Source organism: Hippocampus guttulatus, chromosome 9, assembly GCF_054856545.1.
Source record: "Hippocampus guttulatus isolate MCC_2025c chromosome 9, RoL_Hgut_1.0, whole genome shotgun sequence".
In the NCBI taxonomy this organism is placed as follows: domain Eukaryota; kingdom Metazoa; phylum Chordata; class Actinopteri; order Syngnathiformes; family Syngnathidae; genus Hippocampus; species Hippocampus guttulatus.
Genome location: NC_141269.1, coordinates 291,852 through 302,749, shown reverse-complemented (window position 1 = coordinate 302,749; position 10,898 = coordinate 291,852). Strand labels below are relative to the sequence as shown.

The 10,898-nt window shown below is 58.9% G+C and overlaps 1 protein-coding gene across 4 annotated transcripts; it reads right to left on the bottom strand.

Annotated features, from left to right (window-relative positions):
• Positions 1 to 872: 872 nt before the first annotated feature.
• nup133 (nucleoporin 133) lies at positions 873 to 10,763 on the bottom strand. 4 transcript variants are annotated; one of them, XM_086120528.1, is made up of 25 exons: positions 10,526 to 10,762; positions 9,938 to 10,210; positions 9,745 to 9,848; positions 9,423 to 9,656; positions 8,496 to 8,666; positions 8,251 to 8,406; positions 7,868 to 7,938; positions 7,653 to 7,800; positions 7,355 to 7,505; positions 7,126 to 7,283; positions 6,482 to 6,609; positions 6,162 to 6,325; positions 5,916 to 6,010; positions 5,105 to 5,329; positions 4,913 to 5,035; positions 4,264 to 4,363; positions 3,649 to 3,897; positions 3,011 to 3,144; positions 2,282 to 2,440; positions 2,049 to 2,184; positions 1,848 to 1,966; positions 1,559 to 1,639; positions 1,416 to 1,477; positions 1,165 to 1,253; positions 873 to 1,085 (listed from the first exon to the last, which is right to left on the bottom strand). In XM_086120528.1, the coding sequence occupies exons 2-25, from the start codon at positions 9,960 to 9,962 to the stop codon at positions 949 to 951; spliced, it is 3,219 nt and encodes a 1,072-aa protein (XP_085976654.1). In that variant the 5' UTR covers positions 9,963 to 10,210; positions 10,526 to 10,762; the 3' UTR covers positions 873 to 948. The 4 variants fall into 4 exon arrangements, with proteins under 4 accessions (XP_085976654.1, XP_085976650.1, XP_085976652.1 ...); XM_086120524.1 differs by having other exon boundaries at positions 9,938 to 10,050; XM_086120526.1 differs by having other exon boundaries at positions 9,938 to 10,041.
• Positions 10,764 to 10,898: the final 135 nt, after the last annotated feature.

Below are 10,898 nucleotides of genomic sequence, written 5' to 3'. Positions count from 1 at the left end.
GCTGACATCTTTTCCCGCCCCCCCCCCTCCCCAAAGAGCGTGCACACTTAGTCGTCCGTGATTTGATACATTTCTAAAAAGTGTGTGTCTTTTTATCATGTCATCGAGTGTCAAATATTCCGTCGCGCGCGTGAATCGTTGAAGGCGTTTGCGGATCGGCATTTATTTTGGAGTGGAACGTCACGCGGCTTTCCGGATATTTTCACGCGTTTCGAAGGTGGAAAAGCTCGGGCCTCCGCGGCCGTCGTTCATGAACAATAACGCTTCTTCCAAATTTCCCATCGACTCGCATTTCATTTGCGGCCGAGCCGATCGGCGCGTCCCGACTTTGACGCTTGAAATGCTTTGGGCGACAGCTTCACGGTAGAAAGTTTGGACAGGCGCGACGGCGGTTGGGCCGACGCGCAGATCGTCATGTCCTCCGGGGAAGCGACTCTCATAATTGCCGAGTTGGCTACGCTCGCGTTCGTCGAAAACTTGTAAACGAGTTCAGCTTTTCATCATCAATAAGTTTGCTCACGATCGTCTATTTCATAGTGCCGACCGTTAGAAGTCGGGGATTAAAAAACGGGAGAGTGCGACCTCGCCGTTTTTGCGGATCGTTTCGCCTTTCGGTCACGGAAGCGCATCCGTTGCGAATAGGAGATCTTTGACGAATTTCTCCTCTGGAAAACAAGTTTTCGTCGCGGTCGGTTCCGTCCCTCCTTGCATTCATTTTCCAATCCGCTTATCCTCAAGGGTCGCGGGGGGGCGCCGGAGCCTCTCGTCCGCCTTCGGAACCCCGAAGCGGTTGCCGGCCGATCGCAGGGCGCACCCACGCTCCGAGGATGCCTTTGAACACTGACCTGTTTCAAGCAAGTACACTTTCCGGATGCGAAACAAACGGCTCCATTTTTATTGAGGAGAAGGGTTAGGGTTGGGGGGGGGGGGGGATCTCAAATCGGGCATTCACATCTGCGCCTCCAGGTAATGCTCGTAATTTGCTCGCAGCACAAACTCAAAGTAGGGTTTGGATTTGAGAGCGCTCAGCTCGTCCAGCTCCAGCAGCTCCTTGACCTCCGGCAGGTACGTCCGCAGCCGGACACCTGCGGCATCGGCACGCGCGGCGCAAAGTAAGAAATGAGCCACGCGCGCAAAAGCGAAAAAGCCGCAATCGCGACTCACCTTCCTGAGCCAGCATGGCGAGGATCTTGACAAAGATGCCGTCCTTGGCGGCCTCCAGGGGGTCGTCGTCGCCGTCGACGGACGACCAACTGCGGGGCGGACAGAAAGGAGGCCGACGTCGGCCGGTCGGTCAACACTCCTTTCGCGTCGGGTACTTTCGCAAAGCGTGCGTAAATTATATATATACACACACGCGCACGTATATGCGCGTCGCTATTTGTACTTTGGACAGATATGCAAATCAAACTCACTCGTCTCTCCGGAGAACTTTTGCCAAGATTTGGCACTTGAGCGAGTGGACGTCGCCGTCGTCCTGCCGGCGGCGGAAGAACCAAAGCGTGTTAAAAGGCCCGCGTGGAGAGCGGAGGCGACGGCGGCGGCGGCGGGAAGTGACCTCGTCGATGTACCGCAGGAGATCCAAAGCCTTTTTGAAGTCGTACTCGTTGGCCCCGCGGTTGTCGTCGCAGATGTAAAGCTGCGCACAAGCGCACCGGGTGACTTTCGGCCGGCGCCAATCGACAAACCCAAATCATTTCCGCATTCCTTGCGTATCGCGGAAGGTTTTTGATCTTCGCAAATCCGCACCCGCACTTTTTATCGGACGCCACCTTCCGGCAACGCCGAACCAATTTAGGAGGCCTCGAATACCGGGAGATGCGGCTCGACCGACGGGGGTGTCTGACCTGCACCAGCTGGCGAGCGCCGAGAAGCGACATGCCGTCGGGGTTCTGCCGCTTGTCCTCCAGAAGCTGCCTGGGCAAGGTCTCCTGGTGCAGCAGGAAGCGCTCCTGCTCCACGATTTCTGAGGGCAAACACGCCAGGCGTCGCAACACACCGCCAAGCCGGACTTTATGGGGGCGCGTGGGCGAGGGCTGAGGTTTCACCGTCGACTTGTTTGGCCAGCCGGTCCGCCGCAAGATCGGACGCCAGCGCCGCCAGTTTGCCGAGAGCCAGGAGAGTCTTCTTCTTGGCAAAGTAACGCGTCTCGGCGTCGGCCTGCTTGACCAGCGTCCGGTGGGCCTGCGTGCAAACCGGCGCGGGGGGGGGGGGGGGGGGGGGGGTGACGAAAGGACCCGCGGAGGGAGCGCGTTCGGAGGCGAGCCGGGGACGGACGTACGGCGTGGTAGTGCTGGACGTGGATGTCGTGCAGCCAGCTGAGGTGTTGGTGCGCTCGCAGGAATCCGGCCAGCTGCTGGTGCTGAGCGGTCGGCTGCGACAAAAGTTTGCCTCTCTTGCCCTTCTCCATGTACCAGCGGAACAGGAAGTCGGCAAAATTCTGCGAGGGCGGGGGGAAACGGTGACCCAAATGGAGTCCATCGTATTTGCATACCCAACACCGTTTTTTTTAACTCATTCAATTCGAGAGCAAGTCTGAAAAGACGTCTCAAAACGTCTTTGGGAGTCAATGAGTTCATTTTAGGTTGACGATAAAACCGCTAAATCGGGCGTAAAGCTCGTTTCCAGCCCAAATGCGTTTGCAAAGCTGAAACCTGCTTCAAAGCTTATTATTTATTACGATTATTCCTGTTCTTTAGCGCCTTGTCACATTGGATTACTGTCATGCGCTTGACTTTGCCGTCAGCCGATCCTCCACGAAGCCTCTCCAGCGGGTCCAGAATGCCGCTGCGCGCATCACTCCTACTCCGGCGTCCCTTCGCCGGCTCCTTTTGTAGAATTCTTTTGAAGATTCTTTCAAATTCTTTGCCTTTCGGACTCGGCGCGAGACTTGAATTTTAGTTCAACTGTTTTTGTGCTTTTTCCAAGTGCTCGAGTTGAGTTGAGTTAAAGGGGGGGGGGAATAAATAAACAGCGGAGCGGGAGCTCAGAGCTAAAAACGTGCGTCTACCTGGTCGGCAAACTTGCTCATGTAGTGCTGCAGGCGGCTCTGGTTGTCGGTCAGCTCGCACATCCGGACCAGGATGTCAAAGTCGCAATACTTCTCGGCCAGCGCCGCCGCCCACCGGTACTGGCCCAGCTCCACTGAGGGCGACACACAAGTCGCGAGCATCCGTCACTCGGCCTCTTCCGCCCGGGTTTTTTGACGTCAACATTTGGCAAGGACCCCCGCCCCCGCAAAAATAGATGCGTTTCAAACAAATATCGTGCGTGAGACCGTTTTGTATTTTCTTGTCCCTCTAAATGCATTTCAATGTCAAGATTGTCGCGAGAACACGCCAAAATTTGAACTCAACCCCTTCGCTCCCAAAGACGTTTTGACACGTCTTTTCAGACTCGGTCTAGAATTGGCTGGGACCGAATGAGTTAAAAAGATGACCGGTTAGAGATCCTTTTTCTTTTTTTGAAACCGTCTGATTTTCGGCCTCGCAGAGTCAGTATTGCCCTTTTTCATTTTTCCCTTTTTTGGACAAAGAGCGAATCAAGTCGAGGCCGAAGCAAATCGTGGCCTCCGGCCCGTTTTTCTCGAGCCTTTGTCGCAACCGGTTCTCGGCGCCGCCGTTTTCTCGGGGGTCCGAATTCACTCACGTAGTGGCGCCAGTAGCTCCGATCGCCGCTGACCGTACTCCATTTCTAGGCTGTCGTAGCGCTCTTGTCCCCGCCGCTTCAGGGAGTCGAGCTGGGCCACGTAGCCGGCCAGGTAAAAGTCCAACAGCGCCACCAGCTGCTCGCACAGCACGCTACGCAGCTCCGAGTCGGCGTGGGGGTAGACGGAGCGCAGGACCAGCTCGCGCTGGCGGGAGATGATCGTGCGGACGCCGCCGGCGCCGCCCAGCGCTGCGGGAGGAGGACCGGCGGTTGAGGATCGGGTGGCCTCGCGTCATCCTTTCCGTTTTCAGTCGGGAATCAAAAATCAGACGGCTGACCGAGCGACGGCTCATTTTGGTTCTCTGCTTCTTTTTTTTTTTTTTTTTTTTCTCCCGCGCCGTTTGCGATCGGCCTTCGAGACGGCGCGAGGTGCCGGCCAAGGCTTTGAACGTGAAACCGGCGACCCGCTCGGATCGACTCGTTACGGCGTCCAAAAAATAAATAAAAGCGGCCAACGGCATGTTGATTTTGGGACTTTTGATTGGCGCTTAAAAACGGAAAAGAAGGACCGACGCACCGCTTCCCGTTTTTCGGGACCCGAGCGGCCGGACTCACCCGTCCACGGGATGTACTCGGCGTCCACGTCGGCGTGTTCGGACGCTCTGTACGTGGACGCCTTGGTCTCTCGGTACTGACCCGCGGCGTGAAGCATATCCTGCGGGGGGGGGAGAGAATTTATACAAATGGTTGCGCATCCTGTCTCGGCTCATTTTCATGCTCAAAAGTCACACAGAGTTTGGGGACCAAAATGACATGGGAGGAAAAAAAAAAAACGTCTGGGATGGAGCCATGTCATCAAATTTAGCGCCTCCAAAAACAGAAGGGAAAGAAAATTTTGGGCTGATCTGGAGAGTATTCCAAAGAGCAATGGGCGGAATGCTCCGCCAGAGCAAAATAGAGAAAGAACGACATGGCCGCGCGGATGTTTCGATATTCCTCGGAGCAAAATCTGGCCATGAATGCCATTTCCATTTTTTTAAGGTCTCCTCCCACCCCTCCATTCAAAAACGGGACTTTAGCCGAAGTTGACGGCGCAGACAAAAACGAGGATTCCCTCGCCGACTCGGACGTCGGGGGGGGGGGGGGGCGACGGAAACGGGAGAAGACGGACCCTCCGGAGACTTTTCGGGCGACGTTACGTCTCCCGGCCAAAAATGGATTTTCGGGCGGCGGCCGCCGCGCCTCGCCGCCGGTCGGCGCTCACCTTGATGGTGCCGTTGACGGTCAGAACCGCCTCGGCCCATTGCGCCGAGTCCACCGGGTTCTCCCTCAAGCTCCTCTCCTCCTCCTCCAGAAGGCATTCAAAGACGGCGGAGATTTGCGAAACCTGCGACACGACACGCGCCGAGAGTGACAATGACAACGATCCCCAAAAGTCGGGCCGCCGGCGTCTCACCCGCCGGAAGAAGACGTCGGCCCCCGTGAGGCCGGGCGGCACGGCCGCGTCGTTCCGGCGCAGCGCCGCGGCGATGGCCCGGTTGAGCAGCTCGCCGCGCTTGGCGTGCCGGTTCTTCAACGCCACGGCCGCCTGCAGCTTCTCGGCGTGCTCGCACAGCAGCAGCCGCGTGGACATGAACGACGAGCGCACCCAAACGCGGCCCAGCCGCTCCAGGAGACCCACCTGGCGGTGGGGGGGGGGGGGGGGGGGTCCAGAGGTCAAGGTTCCAAATCGAGAGCGAGCGCGGCCCTTTCGCACCGAGCGGTCGCCCGTGTCGCGGAGACAAAATCAACGGCGCTTCCGGAGGGAGGAAGTTCGGAAAACGAGTCGCCGGCGAGGTCGGGGGGGAAAGAAAAAATAACATCCGCTCGAAAGACAAATAAGGAAGCGGGAATCGGTCGGCAACAAAATTGAGATCCCGGCTCTCGCCGAGAAGCGGGTCCAAAACCAAAACGAGGAACGGTCAAAGCCGAGCGTCGAGACCCAGGTCGGGAACCGGGAAAAAAGTCCCAAAAGAATTCGAGAACCGAGTTACGGAACGGGGAAAAAAGTCAACGAGTCGGTCAAAGAAAGCCACGGAGACGGACACCCCCGCAAGCAAGCCGAGACGCGGCCCAGAAAATATTAGCGCGCGGAAGCAAGTGAAAAAGCAACTCGCCAAGCGCCGGCCCCGTCGGCCAAAGAGTGGCGCCGAGCGGCTTCCAAATTCGCATCTTTTTCCGCGAGTGCGGCAAAGGGGTCCGAGAGACCCCAGACGGTCTTTGCGCACCTGCAGCAGGAAGTCCATGAAGCAACTGTGGGCCTTCATCTTGTCCTCCAGCTGATGGAGGATGATGAGGGAAGTCAGCGGGAAGCCGGCGCTCTCTGCGAGGAGAAGGGGGGGGGGGAGATTGTCTTGTTTTTTTTCTTTATGTGACGGCATACGGGAGCGCCCGGACTTGACCGGCGTCTCCGGGCCATCGGGTTCAAAAGTTGCGGAATGCGAAGGAAGGGGGCCGCCTTCCCTCATCCTCACCGTCGGGCACGGACTCGGCCCAGCGGGGGTCCGAGGCCGGGTAGTCGTCCAGCAGGTCCAGGTCGATCTGGGCCACCGCGGCGTCCAGCTCCCCGCCCTCCGCCGCCTCGTCGCCGGTCGGGAAGAGCTCGTCGCTAAGCGCTTGGGCGCCCGGGACGTCGTTGCTGAGGAGGAGGGGGGGCGAGAGACGTCTTCAATTAGAAAGGTCGGGAAAAAAAACAAAGCCCCCGTCGCATCCGGTCGTTCGCGGCAGCGGCGAGAGACGTCTCGATTTATTCATTCCATGCGTTCCAAAGAAGTCGTCGCCCGACGCGCCTTACCGGCAGAAGCGCAAGAAGGCCGCCTTCAGGAGTTTGGCTTTGTCCCCCGGGGCCACGGGCTCAGCTGGGCCGGGCCGCTCCGCCGCGGCGGCGGACGCCTTCGGCATTTGAAGATCGTCGACTTCCGCCTGTGCCCGTTTTTAAAGCAAAGGCACATCTTTGACACGTGACAAACGTCATCGGAGCGCCGCCCATCCGAGATGGCGCAAAAGCAAACGCGCCGCCGGTGCTTTGACTCACGCGTTTTTCCACTTAGGAACCGGTCGCCCGCCGGCGCTTTCGCTTTGCGGCGCCGGCCAAAGTTTGAGCCGGGGGCGAGCTTCGGACGCGCGATGGCTCCGGCCGAGCGGGCCGGGGCCCACCCGGCGCTTTTAAGGATTATTTCCACTCGCTTCGATTCCGTACGGGGACTAAAATGAAGCCGCGAGTCAAAGCGCCACCCGACAATAAAATAGAGGCGATCTTGTTCGAGTCCCCGCGGCATCCCCGGCAAAGCCCGAAAAACAAAGACGCGTGAATTGTCAGCAATGATCATTTGGGGAGCAACAAAGCCAGGTGGGAACATTTCTTCGGTGCCACGCGGACGCGACGCGACAGTGACTGCGAGTCACCGATTGGAAAACCTTCCGTTTTGGGCGACTCACCTCCGGCGCCGCCGCCGCCAGAGAGGAGCACAGCGAGTCCTCCACGGTCTCGGGCAGGACGGAGGGGCTCTCCCGGGCCACCGCGGCGACCAGACCGCTCTTCTGGGAGAAGAAGACGGGCAGGTTGGCGCAGCAGCCGCCGCCGCGCACGCCGTCACCTACGCGAGACACGCGCGCTCGAATGACCTCCCTCGAAAAGAACCGTCGGCCCTCCGCTCGAGGGGCCCACCGGGAGAGTCGAAGGGGATCCTCTCGTCGGGGGGGGCCGCCCCGCCGCTTCCCGTGGAGCAGGCGAAGACCAGCTCCTCGTTGTAGAGGAAGGCGGTGGCGCCGGGGGAAGGGGGCAACAGGAGACGCGTGGCGCGCAGTTGGGACTCGCTCTGAGAAAAAGAGTCGCGGGCGCGGGCGGGGATGAGCGAGCGCAACGGGCGATCGCGGCCGAGGCGAAGCTCGCGTCCGCCGTTCGGAAAGAGAGAGCGGAGGCTCGGCGGCGCCGCGCTAACGAGCCCCCGTTCCGGGGGCCGCACCTGAAAGCGGGGCCTGTAGTTGGTGACTTCCACGGTGAACCGGTCGGAGATGGCGGCGCCGAGGTCCTGCAGGGTGACCAGGCAGAAGTAGACCGGGCGGGGGGTGTCGGACGGGTGGCGGGCGGCGGCCAGGACCACCAGCCCGACCCTGGAGGCGCAAATGCCATGACGCCGCGACGCCAGACAAAGAAGAAAAGACAAAAGGGCCCACTCACCGGCTGAGCTTCACGTCCAGAAAGGTCACGTGGACGCCGTCGCGCATCTCCTCGTAGTTGGCCTCTGAGCCCTGGCGGGGGGGTTGCAAGGCGTTACCGGGACGACCTCCTTCCTCATTTCGACCTCGCCACATCAAACATGGCCGACCCTCCCGCGACTCAACGTGGACTCTTGCGCATCGACGTCTAACCGTGCAGAGCGATCGCTTTTATCGGCGGATCGTTTTGAGACGGAAGGCTTTTTCGCTCTCGGCTCACCGACGCGGAGTTTCGTTCCTCGCCGAGCGGCTATCGGCGAGCGTTGCGCTCGGCCCGCCGGCCGAGCTTTTTCTCGTCGGGCATTTAAATGAGCGTCCAAAGTCGGGCGACTGCCGCCGGCTCACCCAAATGGCGTCGGCGACGCTCTCGCTCAGAGCTCGCCGGGCGTCCCAGCTGACCGTCTGCCGCTCCCCCCTCTCGTCCACCTCCCATTTGCTGAGGCGGGAGTCGCTCAGCGCGTAGAGGCGGCCGGTCGCGCTCGCCCACAGCACGGCGCGGAGCTGCAACGGCAGTCGCGCCAAATCCGACGCGGTCGGGTCATTCGGGCGCCGGACGACATCTCAAACTTTGAAGGATGAAAAGCACTCACGGCGTCGTCGGCGGGCGGCGAGGGGATGCCCAACAGGCCGGACACTCTGCGCCCGATGCCCGACAACACGCCCCGGCCCCGCGGCAGCGCTCGCTGCCGAAGCCTTCCGGAAGAGTCGGCCCCCACGCGCAGCATGCGACCCGTGGCCGAGGACGCCACGAAGCTGCCGCCCTGGCGGGAGGGAAGAGCGACGGTTTGGACTTTGGAAGCTAACGCAAAGCGAGCGCTCGCGGCGCGATTGGCGAGACTGCGACGTCGTCAAATCTTTCAAATCGGTGCGCCGGCTAATGTCATTATTATCGCGAGTTTTGCAAATGTCAAACGAGAAACACCTTTTGGACCGATTTGGAGATTCAACGGGTAGAGAACCAGAATTAACAATGACAAAACATTTTCAAGTGGGCATTTAACATGAAAAGAATTCAAACCGCACGTTTTTATGCTTTGAGAAAAGCGGTTCGCGATTCCGAAGGCCGAAATAAAAATGCGATCGTCGATTGTCCGACAACTCGGAATCCAAATAATTGCGACGAATAAAATTGCTAGAATGAAACAATATTTGACATTTTGAGGCAGGTGCCGATTGGCGGACTCAAATTCCCAAACGGTACCGTTCGCCGATCAACTCATTCGGTAGCGGCCAATTTTGGACCAAGTCTGAAAAGACGTTTCAAAACGTCATTGGGAGCGAATGAGTTCATTCAAAGAACTTCTCGGTCGGTCGTTTACAACCGCGAAGGCCGAAACTATGTTAGTGTTATACACGGAAGACGTCGTTTGAGTTTGTCGCTTTTTTTTTTTTCCTTTCCTAAACGACTCTATAAGTAGTAAGCGCGGTAAGCTCCATTTGTCTTTTCGGCTAGCCGCCGTTATCCGTCGCAAACTCGGGCCGGACGAAAATGACCGTCGCGAGCGCTCGCGGCTTACGCTGACGGCCAGCACGAAGGCGCACGGGTCTCCCAGGTCCAGGTCGGCCTCGGCGTAGTTGCCCTCCCGCGACAAGCTGGGCCACAAGCGGGCGGCGCCCTCGGCCGACACGGCCAGCGCCGACGCGGCCCGCGCGGGGGCCGCGTCCGGCGGGCCGGCCGACGTCACGGCCACCCGCTCGGCCGCGTGGTCGAACTGGCTGGCGGGCAGCCGGAGCTCCTTGCAGGCGCACGGCTGCAACGGCGAAAAGCGGGTGACGGCGGAAGCCGGAAAAGTCACGACAGTCGCGCTCTTCCCCAAAAAACAACAAACGTAAACGCACCTTAGCGACCGGCGTCTGGCCGATTTTCCAGATGATGAGTCTGTCCCCGCAAACCAGCCAGGCCCAGCCGCTCTCGCTCACTTTGACCGAGATGCGCTCCTCGCCTGGAGGACACGGAGCCGCGCCTCATCAGCCGACGCGCGGCTTGGGACTCGGATCCCCCGCCGAGCACTCGGGGCAAAACACACTTTACCATCGAGCGCGTTCAGCGCCTCCATCACTTTGACGGGAAGCGAAGAGCCGAACGTTTGCAGGTCGTAGTTGAGACCGTCGGAGGTGGCGTGGCTCTGCTCACGACTGGGTGTCCTCCACACGCGGGCACACGCGCACAGGTTGAGGTGTTTTTTTTGTTGTTTTTAAAGAGATTCACAAAGGATAGTTTACAACAACAAAAAACCGCACAGGGGGCTTGCTTGGCTGTACTCCTTTTGTATCTAGACTAGGCTCTGACGCCATCTAGCGGTATCTGTAGAAAGAGCCCAAAGGCAGCCGATTACTACTTCGATTTCGACCGGAGACTCTCAAGTGTCCAAAAATGTGAACGTAAATGTTTGCAACGTTAATACTCGTTTTCCGTTTTTGTTCGCGACCGCCCGTTTTGCCGACACTCTGACGTTGGTCGTCATCGAATAGCATATCTTACTCTGTCTGCACGCGGTCGAACTTGTTGAATCAAATACAGTATGACCAAAACCACACGCGATGTGAATTCGACAAAAAAGTGTCTCGACTCGAGAGAACCAAGTCGGGTACGGCAAACGCGGTGGTTCCTACTCGTTACCTTGTCCTGCGCGGGGTGAGCAGAAGGCTGCCGGACCTTCTCCCGGCCGGAGTTCTGTTCTGCTGCCGCCGGGTCGAGCTCGGGCCGGAACGCGGAGAAAACATCGGTGCCGTGACGCTCAGGTATCCGGAGAAGAAAGTAATCGTCCGCTCAACTAACTCAAAAGCTCCCGTCGCTTTCCCCGCCGTCGACCCTCGCCACCAAATAGCGCGCGGAAGTCGCTTGGAAATGACGTCATCAACATGCCCCGAACTCCTGCCGCATCGGAGGAAGGCGGGAGATCGGAGCGCTTCCAATTTTGTAGGCCGCGTCCTCCAGAGTCCGAATTTGATCGCCACGCTAATTAATCGATTCATTTCTCGATCCGAATTTG

Coding starts and splice junctions, on each gene's coding strand:
- nup133 (XM_086120524.1), bottom strand. CDS start 10,629: ATGTTTTCTCCGCGTTCCGGCCCGAGCTCGACCCGGCGGCAGCAGAAC. Junction 9,657..9,744: donor GCCAGACGCCGGTCGCTAAG/GTGCGTTTACGT, acceptor TCGCCGTTGCAG/CCGTGCGCCTGCAAGGAGCT. Junction 7,506..7,652: donor ACTACAGGCCCCGCTTTCAG/GTGCGGCCCCCG, acceptor TCTTTTTCTCAG/AGCGAGTCCCAACTGCGCGC.